The 24,271-nt window shown below is 35.5% G+C and overlaps 3 protein-coding genes across 4 annotated transcripts in view; 1 reads left to right on the plus strand and 2 right to left on the minus strand.

Moving 5' to 3' along the window:
* Positions 1–300: 300 nt before the first annotated feature.
* Positions 301–8,961, minus strand: LOC141340726 (uncharacterized). Its single transcript, XM_073845813.1, has 7 exons — positions 8,779–8,961; positions 8,468–8,528; positions 7,739–7,838; positions 4,307–5,227; positions 1,557–1,620; positions 1,320–1,444; positions 301–617 (listed from the first exon to the last, which is right to left on the minus strand). Exons 2-7 carry the CDS (start codon positions 8,510–8,512, stop codon positions 586–588), a joined length of 1,287 nt encoding a protein of 428 aa, XP_073701914.1. The 5' UTR covers positions 8,513–8,528; positions 8,779–8,961; the 3' UTR covers positions 301–585.
* Positions 8,962–9,243: 282 nt separating this feature from the next.
* wdr4 (WD repeat domain 4) lies at positions 9,244–18,174 on the plus strand. The gene is made up of 11 exons (XM_073845661.1): positions 9,244–9,332; positions 10,036–10,104; positions 10,209–10,361; positions 12,272–12,428; positions 13,963–14,075; positions 14,165–14,225; positions 14,337–14,438; positions 15,604–15,668; positions 15,840–16,026; positions 16,109–16,181; positions 17,618–18,174. Exons 1-11 carry the CDS (start codon positions 9,250–9,252, stop codon positions 17,803–17,805), a joined length of 1,251 nt encoding a protein of 416 aa, XP_073701762.1. The 5' UTR covers positions 9,244–9,249; the 3' UTR covers positions 17,806–18,174.
* Positions 18,060–24,271, minus strand: part of pde9aa (phosphodiesterase 9aa) — a 29,659-nt gene continuing 23,447 nt past the window's right edge. For both annotated transcript variants that reach the window (XM_073845659.1, XM_073845660.1), the window contains exons 11-19: positions 22,726–22,830; positions 22,241–22,323; positions 20,146–20,302; positions 19,932–20,045; positions 19,719–19,823; positions 18,952–19,080; positions 18,765–18,860; positions 18,369–18,424; positions 18,060–18,277 (exon numbers count right to left, since the gene is read on the minus strand). In XM_073845659.1, the coding sequence (XP_073701760.1) occupies positions 18,374–18,424; positions 18,765–18,860; positions 18,952–19,080; positions 19,719–19,823; positions 19,932–20,045; positions 20,146–20,302; positions 22,241–22,323; positions 22,726–22,830 (840 nt within the window). In that variant the 3' untranslated portion in view covers positions 18,060–18,277; positions 18,369–18,373. The remainder of the gene's footprint in view (positions 18,278–18,368; positions 18,425–18,764; positions 18,861–18,951; positions 19,081–19,718; positions 19,824–19,931; positions 20,046–20,145; positions 20,303–22,240; positions 22,324–22,725; positions 22,831–24,271) is intronic.

Here is a 24,271-nt window from a genome sequence, read left to right on the forward strand (position 1 = left end):
TTTTGCTGTACTTTGGATGAAATAAATGCACGCTTTGTGAACAGAAGAGACTTCTTTAAAAACATTAAAAATCTTACTGTTCAAAACCTTTTGACTGGTAGTGTATGGAAAGAATAGGCATACCCTTACTCTTACTTGAAGCCTTTGACTTCTTTGCTGTTTTGAGTGGGACATTAAAGCAATGAAATGATAAATTATATATAAAAAAGAGGAAATGTATTATAGTTCATACCACTGCACACAAATTCACATGCATTTTTATTTACATAATTTCTAAAAAATAAAACAGTCCAGACAAAACATGTGTGGCTCAGTTTATTCAGCTCTTTCCCTAGATTCTTACCACAAACTCACTAAAAGACATTATGAAAAGCAACAAGCATTTATTTCACAGCTAAGCTATGCTTCCTTTTATATGTGTATTTTACATGAAACAGGTAGTTTTGTCCATCAGACATAAGAATTTTTGAAAAATAGCTATTTAGTATGTAGAGTCTCACAAAATTAAAAATCTCACAAAATGTTCACTTGTACAGATTGAAGTTCACAAAATTGCACTGCAGCACAGGAGAGGACAACACAGGTTTACTTGGAGGACACTTCCTCAAATTTAGGCTCTGTGAATACAAAAATAGATAATGTTAGTCAAATGCACTGTAGAAAATGAAACTAATTTGAGACTTAAAGGAGTAGTTCACTTTCAGAACAAAAATTTACAGATAATGTACTCACCCCCTTGTCATCTAAGATGTCCATGTCTTTCTTTCTAAAGTCATAAGGAAATTATGTTTTTTGAGGAAAACATTTCAGGATTTCTCTCCATATAGTGGACTTCTATGGTGCCCCCGAGTTTGAACTTCCAAAATGCAGCTTCAAATGGCTCTAAACGATCACAGCCGAGAAAATAAGGATCTCATCTACCCAAAAAAAATTCTAAAAAAAATTACAATTTATATACTTTTTAACCTCAAATGCTTGTCTTGTCTACTCTGTGTGTACTCTGTGTAGAGATTAAAAAGTATATAAATTGTAAATGTTTTTAGAAAATAACCGATCGTTTCGCTAGATAAGACACTTCTTACTTGGCTGGGATCGTTTAGAGCCCTTTTAAGCTGCATTTATTTTGGAAGTTCAAACTCGGGGCACCATAGAAGTCCATTATATGGAGAGAAATCCTGAAATGTTTTTCTCAAAAAACATCATTTCTTTACGACTGAAGAAAAAAAAGACATGAACATCTTGGATGACAAGGGGTTGAGTACATTATCTGTAAATTTTTGTTCTGAAAGTTAACTACTCCTTTAAATAAATGTACACACCAGGGAATTTAAATTCTGGAAAGGAAGACAAATCACCACCATCGTACAGCCGCTGCAGTTTAGCTATTTCCTCAGCGAGAGCCTTCTGATACTCTGGACCGGCATCAACTAGACCACCAGCGGCACTGCAAAGACATGAAAATGATCAATTTAATTCAAATGCGATCAAAAGATCACAAAGAGCAGCAACTTTCTTCAGAGGCAAACAACAGAAGATGATAGTAAAACACCATGTACCCGCTTTTTGTGGAGTATGCGCGAATTGAATCTAGGAAAAGTTTCTGAATGGGGTCCAATCCAGCTGACAATCACAGGAAACATAACAATTAACAAGCGTTTATAAAATCTAAGTAAGAGGCATGTACATGGATGCCAGAATCCAGAAGAAGAAATCAGTCTTCTTTAACCCTCATGCAAGAGAAGAGTGCCTGGTGTGGACACTAGATCTAGTGAACTAAAGAGAACCGAGTCAAGGAGCAGGTCAAGCGGTAAGTAACTAGGACAGAGGTTGCATCTACACTGAAATGAAATGGAAGCATTTCATTAAACCATAACCATAAACAAATGCCCATCAAACAACTCATGATTATTGATTCAAGTAGTCATACATTCTTAATTTTGCATCCCATAATGAACTCTTGCTTCCATTTCACATACAGCAAACAGTGCAATCTCACTCAATACACCATATTGGAAAAGTGGGTAAGGAGCAGTTCATATTTATCTTTGACATAAACCACAGTACAAGGAAAAGATAGGAGGATAATTAACTGATCACTGATATCATGCGACCCCCTGGGAAGAAAAGTGAGACACTGACAAAGAAAGTGCGTTTGGGTGAGGAAAGAGCAATGGGAAAGAAAGGTGAGGTCAAGGTTACCATACTCATACTGTTTAAAACACAAACTAGTCAAAACATAGAAATGCATCATCTGTGATGACATCCAAAGCCTAAAATTTAACCTAACAGTGACTTAAACTGGAATGAAAACCCAACTTTTTTTTGACAAAGTGACAATTTCTAAAATAATCACAACAAATGGAGCGTTATCTTTACAAATGGTGGAGTAAGAATGGGGTACAGATGAGAAAAAAAAATGGTAATATTAGTTTGTATATAATAGGGCTGTCAATTAAATCATCAATTAAAATTGATATGTTGAAGAATGAACATAATTCATTGATATTACTGTGACAGACTAAGCATGGAATAAGCAAATTACAAAGATGGCTTTCGAGTCAATATACTCATTTAGTTATATATCAATGGGACCATGTGTGTTTTTTTTTTTAATTGTTGGTCTATGTAAAAATACTAAACAGACATGTCTTGTGTTGTATCTTGCTGTTTTTTAGCACCTTGCGCAATAAGTTTTTTTTTCTTTTAGAAATTAAAAAGTTTTTTAAGAATTAAATGTACTAAACTGAATGAAATGTACTAAATATTAAATTGATGGCCAAGAGTTAAGCACTTGAATTTGGCTAAATGTGAAATTTCACATTTTTAACAGTGAAATGTGCATTATTTTCACAGAATTTTACGTTAAATTCAGTGTGTTGCTTGCTGTTTCTTTTTATTATTTGTGCAATTGTTTCAAACTAAATTCTAAGTTCTTTTTTAGTGTACTAAATATCATTTTAATTGATAGCCCTAGTAAATACAGTTAGGAGTGAGGTCATAAATACAAGGACTTTAAATACAATGACTGAACGAAGACAAAAGATTTAAATGAAAGAACCAAAGGAAGACAGGAACAGAATACAAGTGGTCAAATACATGGAACAATGAACAACCGAATGAACGGAAAAGGGGAAAAAGGAGACGAATACAGAAAAGCTGCAGAAATAATAAATATAACTGAAAGGTAGCAGTCAAATAAGTACATGCATTACCATGAACAAAAACAAAAGTACTAACAAACATATATAATGCTGACATGCACACCGACGGATGACGGATGGGGAGACTGGCTATGTTCATAGACTGTAAACCAGGCCACAGACTTAAAATACACCATCAAAAAGAAAAATGGTGTGCTATCTCTGTCCCAGTTTAGAAAATGAATATAGCCTTGAGTGAGTTACTTGAGTCTACTTTTGTGCTGCGATGTTGTAGAAAAGCAATTAGGGGTGACACAGTTTCTAAAGATAGTGTTCTGTTGTCAGTTTTGGTACAGTTTAGTAAAAAAGAAATTACAAATTTCTAAAAACTGTGACACTAATACACTAGAGTAAACACCATGAAGGCTTAATTATCCAATATAAGCCCTAATTAATCAAATCAATGTTTGCCCTATAGGATTTTGAGTAGGGGTCGACTGATGTGTTTTTTTAGTGCCGTTGCCGATACTGATAATTCCAGGTCTGATATTTTGAACCGATATATATGTCTGATGTAAAAATTACAATTAATGTCAAAATTAAGAATAACAAGAACACTGACTATGCTTTTAAATTATTTTATCAGATTATCGGTTTTGAAAATGACCGATACCGATAACCATAAAAATGCTTAATACTGATAATCGGCCAGGTTGATAATCGGTCCACCCCTAATTTTAAGTAAGGTAAAAATTAATGTTCTGCAAGAAGATGCCTCATTGCTGCAGAATAAACGGCCTCAGTAATACAGAAAATAAAAAATGGGAACATTACAATTCTTACACATTTATATTTCAGAGGCTCTATTAATTAAAACTAATGTATACAGAATGATGGTGTTGTGTCTCATGTATTGTAACCGTTTCACCCCTAAATGCTCTTTGCTATAAACACATGACAATGCACTGCAATGATAAAAGCTAATGACACACTGTAATGTAACTGTAACTGTAAAGGTTAAAAATGCATTGTGATTATATCTTTAACATTAACATTACAAATTTGTATATATAATACCTGTAACCGAAACTGAGAAAAAAAACCTGCTGTCAAATTTTGCTGTATCCCAATATAGAAAAGGGGGTTATAGGGGATATGGTTTGTACCCTCAGGCGTCTCCACAACTTCTGCTGGAACTTCAGTAGCCTCTGTGATCACAGGGGCAGGATCTATCAGCTCTTCAGCAGGAGCTGCCTCTGCAACTGCCTCAATGGGGCCAGATTCTGCAACTACCTCAGTGACAGCTTCTACAACTTCAGCAACTGCTTCTTGGACAGGGGCTTCTTCTGTAGGTGCATCTTCAGAGGCTGGTGCAGCAGGAGCTTCAGGAGCTGCGGCTTTAACTGCAGGGGCAATGACTTCAGATGCAGGAGCAGCGGCTTCAACTGCAGGCGCAACAGCTTCAACTGCGGTGGCAGCAGCTTCAACTGTGGGGGCAGTGGCTTCAGCTGCAGGGGCGGCTTCAACTGCAGGGGCAGGGGCTTCAACTACGGGAGCAGGGGCTTCAGCTGCAGGGGCAGCGGCTTCAACTATGGGAGCAGGGGCTTCAGCTGCAGGGGCAGGGGCTTCAACTATGGGAGCTGGGGCTTCAGCTGCAGGGGCAGCGGCTTCAACTACGGGAGCAGGGGCTTCAGCTGCAGGGGCAGCGGCTTCAACTACGGGAGCAGGGGCTTCGGCTACAGGGGCGGCTTCAACTGCAGGGGCAGGGGCTTCAACTATGGGAGCTGGGGCTTCAGCTGCAGGGGCAGCAGCTTCAACTACGGGGGCAGTGGCTTCGGCTACAGGTGCAGTGACTTCAACTGCGGGGGCAGTGGCTTCGGCTACAGGGGTAGCGGCTTCAGCTACAGGGGCAGCGGCTTCGGCTGCAGTGGCAGTTAGAACTGGTTCAGGTGCAGGGGCAGCAACAGATGCAGCTTCTGTAGAGGCAGCAGCAACCGAAGCTGCAACCTCCTTCTTGGGGAATTCCACAAATGATTTGTGCTGGACAAGTTTTTCTATATCGAAGTAAGTTTTTGGTGCTGCTTTTTCTAGGATGGAGGGGGAAGGAGGGCAAAAATAGAAATGTAACAAACTGCTTCATCATGTGCATTATCAGGCTGAATGGAGACCGTTAAACTCATACAGCAAAATAACTTACCCAGTTTCTTCAACAATCAGAGGCAGATGAGCATCCACTGAGGTTGTGGAGCTTTGGACATTATAACCTCACTCATGTACATCAAATCTGAACTATGGCTAATTTAAAAAAAGCCATCTGACAGGAAAAGTAACCTAAACATTTCACATTCAGTATATATATATATATATATATATATATATATATATATAGTAAATATCCTTAATTATTTCATTGGAAAACACAAGTTAAATTGCAAAAGATTATTTCATTATAATTATTAAATCTAAAGCTAAAAGGCTATCCAACTTTTTTCCCCATAAGTGCAGATGCAGCCATTTGTAAATTTTATGGGTATATATTTTATCTCATCCGCGTCCAGCTATTTTTAGCTGTACAAAACAGCTTGTTTTACTAATTAATATCGTAAACTTGTTTCTCTTCCCATATTTTTTTAATGTATTGTCTTAATTATGAGCACACTGGTTTGTAGTGCAAACAGTTTTACTGTTTACTTGTTATTGTTTTTGTTACTTCCCTACAGCGGATAATGAACTGGAAGTCTCACCCATAGGCTAACTTCCACATTGAAAAAAGGATGGATATATTTTCATATTACCATTATTTTAAAGTAGCGCAAATTACCTGCTCTGAATCAGATGACACTACTGTTTACACTATATATTTGAATTTGTGGTCAAACATGATCAAACTGTGATACCAGCACATAATATTAATTACTATTAATATTGATAATAAATAGTGTTATTAACATTAATCACTTTCAAGAGGCATTTTCATATTGATGTAGCAATGTTCAGCACAAAACATGTTTTGTTCAGCTTTTATTATCAACAAGATGTCACTTGTTGGATTATGGGCTTCATCAGATTCTCTTAAATGAACTGAGGGAGTGGCTTCATGAACACATTCATGCAGTGCATTCTTTAACTCCAAATGTCAAGGTGGCATATATAAGTAGTCAGGACATCCACATATAGCACTAAGCAACACCACATGGCAAGCCCTTTCTGAAACCCTCTGCCACCTCTAACCATGATGGATCACAGGTCATTAGGTTATCTTCGAAAATTCCATGTGACCAGTTTTACTTGCTTAAAACTGCCCACAGAGAAAAAGACCAAGACCATGAGTTCAATTGATATTATTATCAACATCCCATCTTTGAGCTTTTTTTAAACAATATGCAGTCAAACCAAAAATTATCCAGATAGCAGATATGATTTTTGATTTTTTTTACTAGTGGGTGCAGGACACTATAGTTCATTTATGTAAGTGAGGAGAGCAATATAAAGTAAACGCTGACTTGTTATATCCAATTTAATTAATGTGTTCTGACACATAACAGTTTTTCTCTTGAGTTCTTGTCATATTTTATTACCATTTTCTAAACTACAGCAAATAAACTGTGATAATGTGAGAAATGTTGAAGGTGTCTCAATAAATTTTGGCTTGACTGTAGATGTGGGCCTGTTGGTTTCATGTAACATAACATTTATTTCATAAAATTACATTTTTAGTTTAATTGCACTGTTCACATACTCAACGAACTGACTGAAGTTAATTGCATAGAGCATTCTTCAGACGACCTGTGCAACTATCTATTTTAAAACCAATATCAAACCCATCTATTTTCTGGTGTCAGTTCAAACCTCTATAAAACAAATAATTTTTGTACTAAACAAGTGCTGCTTGTGAAAAAAAATAAAAAATATATGCTGGTACCACACTTGATCTGTTATTGATTTTATGACATTTTTGGTCCACCTCTTCCTTTTGCACATATAGTCATTGCCAAAAAAGTCTGCAAACACTATACATTTTGTGTAAAAAAAAAAATCTGTCTCTGGCATATATCCTAAACGTTTTACCCTTACCCTCCTTGGATATGACAGAAACATTTATAGATTTTAACATTTTATATTTTTTAATGAATCATGTTATATTTTTAAAGTTATATATTGTAATTAATCACATATACCATTGTATTCAGGTTTAATATTGTTTTCCAAATACTCTGTATCTATATTCTATACAAACATATTATATGAAATATTATAGAGCTTATTACTAAATTACTAAAAATGTATTGTACCAATTTGTTTAAATTAGAAAAAAATGTGCAGAAGTAAGAAATGACAATCTTAATATTATATCAACGTCAAATAGTTTGAACACTTTTGGCAATGACTTTATTACAGATATCTTTATTTGCATAGTATTACTCATACATGACACAGTAAGAGAAGAAAACACAATTCAAAGGACACTTCCCCTGAACCACACAAACCAGTTTTCCCATGTATGGCGTCAAAATCTGAAATGCAGAGCCCTCCTTCCCCAAATAAACGGCACATGATATATAAAAAATAACTGTGACATAAATTCAAGAAAGAATTACCTTTGTTAGACTTTTTGGACTTCTTGCTGTCTCCAGATTTGGAGCTGAAAGCTACAGCAGGAGCTCCTCTGATGGAACTCAAACCCTTCGTCTTCAAACACTAACAAGAGACACAGAAAAACAACACTGATTTCAAAACACAAATCAAATCCCTATGAATAACCACAACCACCTTTTGCAGTTCTATCCATACTATTGTAAGTCATTTGCTGTGCGCTCAAAGAAATGTAGGCTACCAGCAAAAAGTACACAATGTTCTCATAAAAAGTTTACGAGCTCACCAACACTTAGTTTTTCCAATGGACATTCAAACAAATAATTTTCGGCAATTTTAGGAACACTTTCTAAGTATACAAATATAGAAAAAAAATAAACATTATATTTAAAATGAATAAAAAAACAATTTTTCCAAATTCCTAAATTTTAGCCGCAGGGCTCTAATGCATAACGTCTGATCAACGTTAAGTAAATGCACTCATTTAATACCAGGATTTTTATCATGTAAATAATGGCGTGCATGTAAATCCAGCACAAAGAAGTTATTCATGCGTTGAGTCTGAGTGGATTAAATGCTTCAGTGCTTTAACATTCGAGCAGAAATAGCTTGTGTTCACAAACTCAGACTGCGTAATTTCCCACGTTTTCAAATTACGAATTAGAATAGGTACATGCACTATAATATGCATGCCTGCATATTTCTTAATAAATGTTTAAAAAACGGTGGATTACCCTGAGAGATCCGAGTCGTCCTACCCTGAGCAAAGAGGCTGCCATCTTTACAGCAGAAACCCTATGAAGAAAAACAGCTGCATGCATTATGTTGACAAAGTGTGATTGAAAATATTTAGCATCGTCGAAAACATGTTACTTCATAATTTGCAAGAAACAAAACCTGTATTTTTTTTTTTTTTTTTTTTTTTTTTTGAGAGAGAGAGAGCGGACAGCACAGATATAGAAAATGCAATAGATCTCACAATGACGGTGATCAGTGTTATGAACATCATTTACAACACAACAAGAAAATTAGAAATAAAAATTACCTAGATGAGATGCTTGTGCAGGTCAATGTGCCACTGAATCCTATAAGGCTAACCTGACTGTGACAAATCTTTAAAGGAAATCCTCACTAACGACAGCTACTAAACTCAAGAAAGATCGTAGCAAAAAAAAAAGAAGTGTTGCATGCAAAAGCACTGCACAGTGCACACACATGCAAGAAAAGCCTTTGCATAACGAACACGCCCCCTCCTGAACACAATAAAATTATTGTATTTATATCCAATACAAATTAGTTGTTATTTTTTTCACTTAACAGTGTTAAGTAAGTAAAACAAAATACGTATACTTCTTTTTAATAAAACTGAAGTGTTATTAGTAGCAAAAACGACAATAACATGCGTTCTTCTTCGGTACACCCTTGATGGCGGCTTCGCAATGCCAGATTCCTGCAGGTTTATGGCAACGACGTATTAAATGCGCGACTGTCAGTTCACACGTGAACAACAATCATCATGGCAGTAGTGTGTTCAAAGGCAGACTGGTTTATTTCAAGTTGTTCTACTACGTTAATTGCTATAAACCTTAAACACTCTAGGTGAGTAGCTGTATTTTATTCTGTTAACTATTCAGTTTCAGCTCTTTGTTTTGAATATGCTGCAGTGTCACCACTTCGAATTTAAACCATCACCAAATGATTAAACTAAACGATTTTCATAAACTATTATATGGGATTTTATACATATTAGTACTGTACTGCAGTTTCCCCAAGTTTCCAAATCCATTTTGTATCATCATGTTGCACTGTAGTTTTTATATATTAGTTATCTTAATGTTTAATTCTTACTTTTTAAAATCAGATTTTTTTTTCTTGCTTTTTGTTGTTGTGAATTTGCTTAACATACTTCGAAATGAATGAGTTAGAGCAGTCCAAACTAATTGTAATAATACACATTTTATACTTCAGTTAAGATATAAAACACCAGTTTTAAACTTGTCTTTTGGGTTGAATTCAAATATAGTAAAATGGTATAATACATTTAGAAATGCATATTTTTTTACTTAATAATTACATTTTCATATAGCCGGTGACAACAGCTGTGCTGTTATCAGTACCTCAGATTGGTGTTATTCAATATCTATATTAATTAGATTAGAAGACTCCAGGATTGATATTTATGCATTATATTTGATAATCTATCTATATCATTTTTATTTTTGCTCTTTGTACTTGTTTTTAATTCATTTTTTAACTTGGACACAAATAAGTTTCCTTTCCTTTTCTATTTTTTGTCTGACAGAGAGCCATTTGTGTTTGATTGTGCCAAAGCTGAGAAAAAACCAAAGGAATCTGATGGTGACAATAAAAGGTAACTTGAATATTTTTCTCGTTTTGAGTTCATTGTCTGAGGGTTATGTCACAAGACATAGAGGATTGCAAAAATATCTTAAACTATATATTTGTGTATTGCAGTGCTGAGGAAGGATCAGAGGACAAGGACAGTGGCAGTGACAGGATTCTTGCATTTGCTATCTCAGCATCTGGAAAGCATGTAGTGCTCACTGATGACCACAAACGTCTCGTTCTCTTCTGTACTGAGCCATCGTGGCAGTGCATCAGTACACGGTAACAACACACACTCATTCCTGAGGTTATTGAAAAAATAGTTTACCTAAAAAAAAATCTAATTTACCCACTGTCACTCATTCCAAGCCTGTATAAGCTTCTCTCTTCTGGGGAACACATTTTTTGAAGAATGAAATTCATTGCACGTCGAGTCCGAAATTTTCGGATGTTAAAATATAATTACAACCTCATGTTGTGTCAATCACGTTTACACACTGCCTCTGAAACTTTTGTCCATCATAAAAAGAATTTCGGATCAGGTTCGATTTTCTGCGTTTTTGCATCCATAGCAAGCATTTTAATAGGAAAGGATGGCGAATATGAAAAAAATGCAGAAAATTTCGGAATCAGTGTTAAAGGAACACTCCACTTTTTTTGGAAATAGGCTCATTCTCCAACTCCCCCCGAGTTAATAAGTTGAGTTTTACCGTTTTGAAATCCATTCAGCCGTTCTCCTGTTCTGGCGATATCACTTTTAGCATAGCTTAGCATAGATCATTGAATCCTATTAGACCAATAGCATCGCGTTCAAAAATGACCAACGAGTTTCGATATTTGTCCTATTTAAAACTTGACTCTTCAATAGTTATATCGTGTACTAAGACCGGTGGAAATGCAAAGCTTCAATTTTCTAGGCTGATAAGATTAGGAACTACACTCCCATTCCGGCGTAATAGTCAAGGAAGTTTGCTGCCGTAATAAGGCTGAAGCAGGAGCAGTAATACCACGCAGCACATGTGCATTTCTGATAATACTCCGCCTGCTTCGGCCATATTACGGCAGCAAACTTCCTTGACTATTACGCCGGAATGGAAGTGTAGTTCCTAATCTTATCAGCCTAGAAACTCGCAGCTTTGCATTTCCGCCGGTCTTAGTACACGATATAACTACAGAAGAGTCAAGTTTTAAATACAACAAATATGGAAACTCACTGGTCATTTTTGAACGCGATGCTATTGGTCTAATAGGATTCAATGATCTATGCTAAGCTACGCTAAAAGTGATATCGCCAGAACAGGAGAACGACTGAATGGATTTCAAAACGGTAAAAATCAACTTATTAACTCGGGGGGGAGTTGGAGAATGAGCCCATTTCCAAAAAAAGTGGAGAGTTCCTTTAAGAATTGAACATTCTTGGACTGACCCATTTCTCTTTTAGAGAAACTTCTAGAATAAAAAATTCCCGATAATTTGCTCACCCCCATGACATCCAAGATGTTCATGTCTTCCCTTTTTCAGTGGAAAGGAAATTTTTTGAGGAAAACATTCCAGGATTTTTCTTTGGGTTGAAGGTCCAAATTGCAGTTTTAAAAGACTCTACAAGATCCCAGCTGAGAAATAAGAGTCTTATCCAGCCAAACAATAGGTCATTTTATTAAAGAAAAAATAAATTATATACTTATTAAACACAAATGCTTTGGAAAGGTCCCGTGTGACGTTGGTGGAAGTACCAACCCAGTGTTTACGAAGGAAAACGTGCAAAGTGAGTTAAATGCCCTTTACAAAAAAGGTAAAACAATGATGTAGGATGATTTTGAAGTTGGAGGAGAAAAACACAAGAGGAAGAGTACACAGATGAAGAGCTAACCATGTGTGACCTTTCCAATGTGATTGCGTAATGTGTGAAGTTGTGGACGCGCATTGCAGAGCTAGTACAAAAAGAGCATTTCTATTTTTTTTTTTTGAAAATGACTGATCATTTTGTTAGAGAAGACCCTTATTCCTCAGCTGGAATCGTGTTGAAGCTGCATTGAAACTGCAATTTGGACATTCAACCTGTTGATCCCCATTGAAGTCCACGATATGGAGAAAAATCCTTGAATAAAAAAAAGACATGAACAACTTGGATGACACAGGGTTGAGCAAATTACCAGGAAATTGTATGTAAGTCTATGATTGTCCTCTTGTAGGTGGGTTGTGCGGCGATGCACATCTCTTGCATTTACTCAGGCTGAGGATGAAGTCTTTGTGGCAGATAAGTCTGGAGATGTATATTCATTTTCTGTCCCGGAGCCACAAAAACCAGGAGAGCTGAAGCTGGGACATCTCTCCATGTTATTGGATGTGGTATGATATACACAAGCAGAAAAGTGCTTTTCATTTCCATTTTTTTTTTTTTTTTTTTTATTATCCAGTTTTAATTGTGGGAGTAGGTTTAGTATTCAAGCAAAAATATTTAAAATTCACGTTGTTTTTGCTTTATTCATTCAACCAATTAACTAATATGTTTTTTAGCTTTAAAATGAAATTAAATGTTAGTTTAGTATTTTATGCTTTTGTGTTTACGTCTAGTGATGGGAAAATATTAAATAGCTTAAATATTTCCTTAAGTCTCTTTTTTTTATTCTGTGAGTTAATGCAGCAACCTAACAAAAATATTTAAAATTCTCTTATTTTTATTTAATTGTGAAGTTATTTCGGTAACGCTTTACAATAAGGTTAGGTTCATTAGTTAACATTAGTTAACATGAACTGAGAATGAATGATACTTCCACAGCATTTATTAATTCTAATTAATGTTAATTCCAGCATTGACTAATGCATTATTAAAATCGCAAGTTGTGTTTGTTAACATTAGTTAATGCACTGTTACCTAAGATGAACAATGAACGACTGTATTTGCATTATCTAACATTAACAAAGATTAATAAATAGTGTAAAAAAAAAAAAAAGTATTGTTCATAGTTTGTTCATGGTAGTTACATTAACTAATAACACCTTATTGTAAAGTGTTATCGTTATTTGTAAGTACCTAATACAGGGGTCACCACACTCGGTCCTGGAGGCCGGTGTCCCTGCAGAGTTTAGCTCCAACCCTAATCAAACACACCTGAACCAGCTAATCAAGGTCTTAATAGGTATACTTGAAACTTCCAGGCAGCTGTGTTGAGGCAAGTTGGAGCTAAACTCTGCAGGACACCGGGGCTGTATCCGAAATCGCCCCCTATACCCTCAAATAGTGCACTATTTGAGGGGACAGCCATTTTAAGTGGTGTTCGAAACCATAGTGAACGTTCCCGAGTGCACTCATTCAGTCCCACAATGCACCGCAAAAACGAGTGTACAACCGATGTACGCTCAACAGCTAGAGATAACCCATAATGCACTGTGAGAGTCGCGCGCCGACTGAATTCCCGCGTCTCGCCAGACGATGGCGCCCGCAGCTGAATCATCCATCCATTCGCTTGACCACTGCATAATACAGCATACAACACGGGTACAAATTCGTTGTAAATTGATTATTAAATTGTTTAACCAGGGTTTATATGTAAACTCCTTGACATAGTTCAAGATAAATCCTTTAATCTAACTACTCGAACTGTCCGTTTTAAATGATTGTTAAACAGTAAGCAATACTATGCAAAAGCGGCAGTCCTTCCGGTGCACTCAGTGTCCGAATTCACTCACTCGTTTTCACTCACTCCTTCAAGTGGTCTGAATGAGTGGACTAATGTAGGGAATAGTGAATGAGGGTATAGGGGGTGATTTCGGATACAGCCCGGCCCTCCAGGATCAAGTTTGGTGACCCTTGACCTAATATAATTTTCAGCTTTACAAATAGTGAGTTTAATATTTTATCCTTGGGTATTTTCTTCTACAGACACTTTCTCCAGATGATAAGTATATCATAACAGCGGACCGAGATGAGAAGATCAGAGTGAGTTTTCGGCGGTCACCCTACAACATTCAGGCTTTCTGTCTAGGCCACAGAGAGTAAGTGTGAACTGTGTGAGGCTGATAGTGTGATATTGCACCTCATATGTTGTTCCCACTTGTTCAAACACATTTGTTTTCTCACGCAGATTTGTCAGTGCATTGCTCGTGCCTGCGGGACATCCTAACTGGCTTCTTTCTGGTTCAGGAGTATGTGTTTTTTAGTTTACCTGTTGTTTTACTAGAATATTCTGTTGGGATAGTTTATAAGGGTGATATAAGTGTCTTATTACAATAAGACTGACACGGCTGTGTTCACAGGATGGCACAATGAAGGTCTGGCATTATGAGACTGGCCGGCGGCTACACAGCGTTGACCTCAGGCAGTTCACATCCGACTCTGAAAACACAGACGCAGAAAAGGTACTGCTCATTTGTATTTATTCAGGAATGTGCACTAAAATGACATTATACGCTATACCGCCAAAAGTATTGGGACACCCCGTTCTAATGAACAGGTTTGACTACTGTAGTAATTTCCATGAGTACAAATCCTAATGTTTAAGCATATAATGATATTCTAGGGGATTGTGTTCTTCTAATTTGATAGCATCAGCTTTGACATGACCTTCTTCAATTCTAACATATGACAATGCATCTGCGTGTAAGGCAAGGTTCAAAAAGAAATGATTGATTCAGTCAGTGTGGAAGAACTCAACTGCAGAAAGCTAAATCCTAATCCCAGCTGAACAACTCTGGAGTGACTTTAAATGCGGACTTGGAGCAAAAACTCATCACCAAACACCTATGGGTACAGTCATTTTAAACACTTCCAAAACAGTTGCAACAGAGATGGAAATACAATTTATAAATGCATGAACTGTTTCCATCTTTGTTGCCTCAGTTTTGGAAGTGTCTTTTTCTGATCTAAGGAAGGGGATGTCCCAATACTTTTGTCCATATAGTGCATGTACATGTCATTGGTGTCTGGTGATGAGTTTTTGTCTCAAGGTCTGCATTTAAAGTCACTCTAGAGGTGTTCAGCTGGGATTAGGACTTTGCTTTCTGCAGACGAGTCAAGTTCTTCCTCATTTCTTCTTGAACCTTGCCTTATACACAAAGGCATTGTCAAGTTAGAATTGAAGAGGGTCCTGTCATAACTGTTGATATAAATTTAGAAGCACGCAATCCCCTAGAATATCTTTACATGCCTAAACATTAAGATTTGTATTCAAGGAGATCGCTAAAGTAGTCAAACCTATTCATTAGAAGGGGGTGTGCCAATACTTTTGGCAATATAGTATATTTTGACTTGGATATATAGTTTTCAACTGAAGGTGTGTGGACCCCTGGGGTCCAAGTCTAGAGCTTTAAATAAACAAACTGATTTCTTATAAGTACAGTAGAAATACTGGAAGAAATAGTGTAGTCTGTACTGTATAGTAAGCATTCGGTTATAGGGTAACTTTTCAAGTTCAGGAGGTTTTTAAATTGAATTGCTAATTTCTATTCAATTTCAAGTGTGTATATTTTGTAATTTACACCAATCTCAGCTAATGACACTGACTATATTTCTTTCTTTTGTCAGAGGTTTGCTGTCAGCAGGATCATCAGCTCACCGGATGGACAACATGTAGCTGTACAGTGTGAAAGGTGTGTTTCATTTTCTTTAGATTTATGGTTCCCATCCCTTTAACTGGATTTTGGCAGAATTTCAGTGACAAGACAACAGTATTCTTATGTTAAAATAGAAACAAGTCTTACATATGTCTTTTACACACCAATTATACACTTAAATAGTTAAAATCATATCCATCTGTGTAGATTCCCCTCAGTTCAGCTCTTCACAGTGGATTCTGGCACAGAGGGGTGTCTGAGCCCTGCGGAGACTCTTGCTCTTCCACATGCTCCCTGGGACATGACATTTGATTCACAGAACCAGCTGTGGGTCTTACTGGAGAGTGAAGATGTGAACGTGCTTCTGTATCGATGCTCAGAGCAGCACTGGAAGGTACATACATGCTGTCATGTGGCTTTCTTCCCATGTTTTAAAGTCAAATCATCTCATACGAAGTCATCTTGCTTGTTTATAGCCGTGCGATTCAGACACTCCTGAACTGAAAAGGGTCACTGAAGCATTACAAACTCAGTTGAACATCTTTAAAGGTAAGGAATCCAACGAATATTATAATGAAACTGAAAAATGAATGGAGTCAAATCTTAATGAAGCAAATTTACCTTTGATGTTTTGAGATCTTGAGTTGAGCACTATGAACTCAAAGCCACCTCATGTCAAAAAACTCAAGATGAATCTGCAAAATCAGTTTACTTGTGAACATCAGTACAGTTTTTGTAAAATCAACCCAAAGTAATATTTTAAAAAATGAGGACTAATGAAAAGTGCATCTTGAGGGGTAAAATGTTTAAAATGACCCCTAAACCTGTAAGGCCTGACATATTAAATAGTCTACAGTTGAAGTCAAAAGTTTACATACACCTTGCAGAATCTGCAAAATGTTAATTATATTGGCAAAATAAGAGGGATCATATAAAATGCATGCTATTTTTTATTTAGTACTGACCTGAATAAGATATTTCAAATTATAGATGTTTATGTATAGTCCACAAGAGAAAATAATAGTTGAACTTATATAAATGAACCTGTTCAAAAGTTTACATACACTTGATTCTTAACACTGTGTCGTTACCTCAATAATCCACAGCTGTATTTTTTTGATTAGTGATAGTTGTCCCCTTGTTAGTGATAGAGTCCCTCGTTTGTCCTGAACAGTTAAACTGCCAGCTGTTTAACAAATTCTTTGGTTTTTCAGCCTTTTTGTGTATTTGAACCCTTTCCAACAATGAGTGTGATTTTGAGATCCATCTTTTAATACGGAGGACAACAGAGGGACTTTTGAATTTGAATTTGAAAACCAGGGTAAATTTAGCTCATTTTGTCTTGTGGGAAACATGCAAGTATCTTCTGTTGCTTATAAAGGGCAGTGCTAAATGAAAAAAATACTACATTTAGGCAAAATAAGAAAAATGTACACATTTTCATTCTGTTCAAAAATTAACACCACCGGCATTTATCCATATCATTTTTCCTTCTGAAGCATCAGTGAGCGTTTGAACCTTCTGTAATAGTTGCAAATGAGTCCCTCAGTTGCCCTCAGTGTGAAAAGATGGATCTCGAAATCATGCAGTCATTAATGAAAGGGTTCAAATACACAACAATGCTGAAAAGAATTTGTGGAACCTGAAGGATTTTTCTGAAGAACAGCATCAGTTTAACTGTTCAGGACAAACAAAGGACTCATGAACAACCATCACTAAACAAAAAAAATAAACAGCTTTGGATCATTCAGGCAACAACACCGTATTAAGAATCAAATCATTTATGATCCCTCTAATTTTGGTAAAATAATGAACATTTTGCAGATTCTGCAAGGTGTATGTAAACTTTTGACCTCAACTGTATTCATGTATCAAATATGATACATTAACCCTAAAAAACTATTGTATTACTAAAGCTTAATTTTATTTTCTCTCTATTCTGAACACTTCATGCTTCACGTTTAACTCTTGTCCTCCGTTCACAGGTTCTGTGGGACTGGAGAGTCTGTTTAAGCACTTGTATAAGGTGAACTTCGACAACATGGCGTCATACTTGCAGAAGAAACAGGAAAGACTAGAACAGGAGAATAAGAAGAGAGCAGCAGCGAACGGCTCTAAACCCAGTAAAAGAAGTAAAACGGAGAGCGGCGCTGTGCCTCAAAGCACCAGCTGAGACAACGTTGTTTGCCTTTGAATGTTTACTTTTTTTGTGATGCTTATATAATGATATAGTTATTTTTGTTAATTGAGAGTGATTATAAGGTTTTTTTAATTCATTCATGGTCTCTATTTTCTGAACATCACCATGCTGTAGTGTCATTTGGCCACTAGAGGCTGCTTTACTTTCAGTTCCACTCGGCTACAGTCTGTGCGTCACACGGATCCTGGTACAGTTTCATCAAACACAAATGAGATCTGTGCATTCAGTTGTTTTTAAAATTAGACTTTTATTTTTTTGAGTAAAAGTGACTAAAAATCTGTACATCCTGTATAATGTTTATACTTTTACAAAACCAAATAAAAACAACACAAATGGTTCATAGCTGAGCTGTACATGGTTCAATTCCCTGAAAAATGCTTTGGATTTTCAGATGGTCAAGATTTCACTTATTTCCCACTCTGTACTGCCTCTGACGAGATTCCAGCTGAAACAAATAAGCAAAAGCTAGGTTTGACTGTAAATATAACATATAAATAATTGCTAAAATGCATGCAGTGCAATGTTTCAACATTGACCTTCCTCATTTCTTTTTTCCTCCCATTGTTAAATTTTCACTCTTCTTTTTCTGCACCTATGAAAAGAAAGAGAGATGATAAGAAGGAAATAGCAAATGCCAGTTAAAAAATTACTCATCATGTCATTCCAAACCCGTAAGACCTTCTTTCATCTTCTGTACACAAATAAAGATATTTTAAACAATGCCCTTACTATGTTTCTGAACCTTGAATGTGAAAAGGACCCTTGCTTTCTACGCAGGGTCAGAAAGCTCTTGGATTTCATCAAACATATCTTAATTTGTGTGGCGAAAATGAACGAAGGTCTTACAGTTTTGGAGCGACATGAGGTTGAGTAATTAATGACAAAATTTTCATTTTTGGGTGAACTATCCCTTTAAAATGCTCACTGCTAACCTCATTCATGGCGTCATCTATCTGTTTAAGCTCCTCGTATCTGTCCCGGGATTCTCGTAAGGGCTGTACCATTACCTCCTCAATCTGAGGAAACAACTGCAACACATAGAGAACAAACAATATCACAACTTGGGTCTCCATTGCAGGTTTCGCGTTGTACTTTCAAGTCCTAGCCTAACTAATTCACCTTCATCACTGTCTCAAACATGGGGATCAGGACAAACTTGATGAAGCCGATCTGAGCAGTGGGCTTGGTCACTTTTTCTCTGTCCATGAAAGGAGCAACAGGTAAACCTTCTGCCTTCTCTCGATCACTCTGTTTGAGAGATAAGTCAAAGTGGACAATTCTGATGAAGAAAGAAGTGCACTGGGAGACCTATTATAACCCTTTTACAAGTGTCCCCAGAATGTGAAGTTTCAGCTCAACAGATCATTTATTAAAATGTTTTGAAAATGCATTGAAGAGTGCATGCCTCTTTAAACGCAAATGTGCCCCCTTTTCCAGAATAGAGCTGTGCCTTTACAGCTCAGATGCTCTCCTAAAAACATCTGTTTGGTTTTGATTGTCATGTCTAACGCACTGAAATTGTGTGTTTTAAACCCTATTACTTTAAACTTCTTAAATATAGTTTTTTTTAGCACACATTTCTGAAGCACAAGCACAGAAAGCTGCTGTCACATGGTATGTGAGAACTAAACTATGTTCTCTTTCATGTCTTATTGCGCTTAAATTGTCGAAAGTTTTATGTTAAAAACACAAAAGTTACAAAAACAGTTGGTTATGTCTGTGAAGGTAAACAGCTGGGAAAGAAACTGCATTTTTATATTAGATCTGTGTGGCAGCAGCGTAATATACAGTAAATAAATCAATAAATCCACTGCTCTCTTGTCACCTCTGAGGCTGGGAATCTAAATAGTGTTAAACTATTTCTTTAAAGACACTATTCTGTCTACCTGCATGAAGTACTCCTCCAGCAAACAGTCCACCCACGGCTCAGCGACCTCCATCGGCCGAACCTCATTAGAGATGTCACAGCACTTGATCAGCACCATCTTCAGCTGCCACAAATAGAGAGATAAAAGTTTAATAAACTCAACACAGCACTTTCCTTTTCTTTTTTTTTGTAGGTGAGTAGTGGCACTGTAAAATTGGTTCAGAAAGCTCACACAAGTAACATGCTCCTCATTAGTGAAGTCAAAGTTGTCCACTTTCTGTTTGAAAGAGTCCAGGATCTCTCCATGTCGGGCCATGTCTGTGGCTAGTATCAGGGTGATGGTTCCCTGTCAGAGACATGATACAGAACGAATCATTATTCATCGTTAAAAGGCAAATGTATTACATATGTGCACACAAAGCTCAGTTTAAAAGCCTGAGGCGCACCTGGCGAATCTGTTTGAAGGCTTCAGGATCAAAGTTGGCAAAGATGTTGCAGTCGAGCTGAGAGAATATCTGGAAGGCCACGGCACAGTGATGGTTCTCCAGAGGAGAGATGTCATTGTACCTCACCGCCAGCTCTGTGCGCGCGTTTATCTGATACCTGGAAAAGAGAGAGAATGCTGTCCAAAACACTCGACAAGTGCCAAATGCAAATAGAAATTTTATTTGAATTTGGTGTCCAAGAAGCAGCACATACAGTGCTTTGCGAAAGTATTCATACCCCTTCATTTTTTCACATTTTCTTATGTTGCTGCCTTATGTTAAACAGTTTTAATCTTTTTTTTCCTCCACATCAGTCTACACTCCATGCACCATAATAACAAAGCAAAAACAGAATTGTCACAACTTAAAAATAAGTGAAAAAATAAGCGTGTTGCATAAGTGTTCATACCCTTAACTCAGTACTTAGCTAAAGCACTTTTACAGCCTCAAGTCTTTTTGCAACAAGATTTGCCTATCAACAATATTCTCCTCATCTCTTCACCTAACAAGCTCTGTCAGCTTGGATGGGGTCTGGCAGACATTTTCAGGCTTCTCCAGAAATGTTTGAGTGGGTTCAAGCCCAGGCTCTGGCTGGGCCACTCAATAACATTCACAGAGTGTCCTGTTGGAAGGTGAACCTTCTGCCGAGTCTGAGGTTCTGAATGCTCTGGACTGGGTTTTCATTAAGGCTATCTCAATATTTTGCTGTGTTGAACTTTCCTTCTACTCTGAGGAGCCCCTCAGTCCCTGCCACTGAAAAACAGCCCCACAACATGAGGCTGTTTTCACCATACTTTACTTTTGGGATGGTACTCTGCAGGTGATGAGCAGTGCTTGAGTTATGATTGGGTTTTGCCACACCACCATAAAGCCCGGATTGGTGGAGTGTTCCGGTGATGTTTGTTTTCCTGTAAGTTTCTCTAATCTCCATATATGATCATGGAGCTCAACTAGAGTGACCATCAGGATCTTGGTCACCAGTCTAACTAAAACCTAACCCTTCTCCATCAATTGCTCAGTTTGGCCAGGAGGCCAGCTCTAGGAAGAGACCTGGTTGTTTCAAACATCTTCCATTACGGGTAATGAAGACTACATTCTTCCCCAGATCTGTGGCTTAATACAATCCTGTCTCTGAGCTCTACTCTCAGTATTTTTTTTACCTCAGGGTTTTTGCTCTGATAAGTTGTCAGACTTTTTATTAAGACATGTGCCTTTCCGAATCATACCCATTCGGTTGAATTTGCCAAAGATTAACTTCACTCAAAGTGTAGTAACATGTACAAGGGATATGAATGCTCCTGAGCTAATTTCAGTTGTCCCAGATAAGGGGTTGCACACTTGTGCAGTGGTATCATTTAAGTTTTTATTTTCAATAAATTTGCAAAGATGTTAAAAACCTGTTTTTGGCTTTGCCATTGTGATATATGAAGTGTAGACTGATGTGGAAAAAAATAATTTAAAGCAGTTTAATATAAAAAGGCACCAACATAACAAAATGTGATATATACACTACCATTTAAAAAATATATATATTTTTTTTAGTTGCTTGTGTTGACCTGCGTTTATATGATTAAAATACAGTAAAAATATCAATATTGTGAAATATTACTATAATTAATTTAAAATAACTGTTTTCTATTTAAATAGATTTTAAAACGTAATTTATTCCCGTGATGGCAAAGCTGAATCAAGAAACATTTTTTTTTATTATTATCACTGTTAAAAACAGTTGCACTGACTGTGTGGAAACATGGACAATTTATTGTGAAATATTTTTATGGAAATTTTTTCTGGATTTTTCAATGAATATACAGTTAAAAAGAAGCATTTATTTGAAATAGACATATTTTGTAAAATTATAAATGTCTTTACTGCCACTTTAGATACATTTAATGCATCCTTGCTGAATAAAAGTATGAATTCTTTGTCAAAAAGTAAGTGTATACTAGTAGTATTTTTGCCTAATATAAAAAATAAATGCCTGGTAAGAAATGTGCATAAACGTTAATATAAATGTGAAAGTGTACAAGCGGTTCTGAATGATGGAGGCTCTTACGTGTTGTTGTACCCGGGATGATCCAGGTCATGACACACGGCTGCTGTCATCAGAATAAGAATATCTACTTGTGTGAACTTTTCCTAGAAAAACACAGAAGCACAGCAGACTAAGACTTTTTCAATGTGTGAGCGTTGACAGTCATTGTGAGGCCGTATCTCAGCTCTTCTACACTGGTAAATTAGAGTAAGTAATTTGTTCTCTAATAGCTCAGCCTGTAATAGCTGGGATAATTAATCCAGTGACCTCTTAATACACGTCCATGGCAACAGCAGCACAGAGAGGCTGAAAGCATCTTCATAGACGCAGAACTGCTTTTACACCCCCATTCATCACTCATTTATCACTTCGCTATCTCTCAGTCTCTTTCATTCGCCTCCCACTTCTCTTTAATCTACCTCTGATGCTCCAACTTTCCTGAGATAAAGAAACAGGTGGCTGTAGAGCAAAAAATATAGTTGGAAATGAGACATAAGTGTCCATACCTGTAAGTTGCAGAGGTAGATCATGCTGTACATCATCTGAGTGACGCAGAAGCAGTGGCGGAAATTATGGAAAGGATTATTCCGGTAATTGTCATGAATGCAAAGCTGAAAGCAGAGAAGGAGACAATTTTTAGCCAAAAATATATCATTATAATTAATTATATCACACATATAATTTTTTGTCTGGAGGCTGATGAAAAAATTAATTAAATACATAAATAAATACAATTTATAAATACATTAATAAAAATACTCATTAACATCATCTCAGAATTGTGCAGAGAGATTGTGCAAAGAGATTTTAATTTAATTTGACTATTTTATGTTTATTAATTATATCACAAATATAGTTATTGCCTGGAGGCTGATGAAATCACAAATAAAATAAATAATAAAATAAAACATTAACAATAACAACAACAACAATCTTATGATGATGATGATGATAACAATAATAATTAGCAATTTATTATTTAATTTTAATATATTCATTTTATTTTTATTTTAGTTTAAATACAATAAAATAAATAAAATTAATTGTAATTATTTAATTAATTACTTAATTAATACATTATTTAAAAACAACTGTAATAATGATGATGATGATGATGATGATAATAATAATAATAATAATAATAATAATAATAATCTCATTAATTTGCAGTCTATTTATTCATTTATTTATTTATTTGTGATTTCATCAGCCTAAGGTAAAAACTATATGCGTGATATAATAAATTATAATTAGATATTTTTGGAAAAATAAATAAAATAAAATAATAAAATAAAATAAAATAAAAAGATATATATATTTTTATATATATAATGTATATATAATAATAATAATAATAATAATAATAATAATAATAATAATAATAATAATCTCATAAATGTGCAGAGATAAAGGCAATTTATTATTTTATTTTATACTTTATTTTTTAATTTTATTGGTGATTTCATCAGCATCCAGGTAAAAATTATATGTGTGATATAATTAATTATACTTATATATAGTTTTGGAAAAGATAGATAGAGATAGAGGCAATTTATGGAATTTTAATAAGAATAAGAATAAGTTTAAATAAGATAACATATAAATAAATAAATAAAATAATGAATTAATATATTAATAATAATAATAATCTCATAAATGTATATTGAAGGAGGAACCTGAGATATATACAGTATATATAGAGAGAGTATGTTCTTATTCTTTAAATAAACAAACAAACAAACAAATTAATAAATAAATCATCATCATCTCATAAATGTTCATTTTATTTTATTTCATTATTTTATTTTATTTTTATTTATTTTATACTATAATTTTATTTATGTTTTATTTTTCCAAAAATATAGAATTATAAGTTAATAATAATTTCATAAATGTACAGGGAGGGACCTAAGATATATAAAGAGAATTTAAAATATATATTAATATCATAAAGGTATAAATAAATAAGTGCTACTATAAATGTACATTGAAGGAGGGGACTACAATTAAAATGTTTTTTTCGAATAATAATTTAAATGAATTTATTTATTT

The sequence above is a fragment of the Garra rufa genome, chromosome 8 (assembly GCF_049309525.1).
Source record: "Garra rufa chromosome 8, GarRuf1.0, whole genome shotgun sequence".
Classification (NCBI taxonomy): domain Eukaryota; kingdom Metazoa; phylum Chordata; class Actinopteri; order Cypriniformes; family Cyprinidae; genus Garra; species Garra rufa.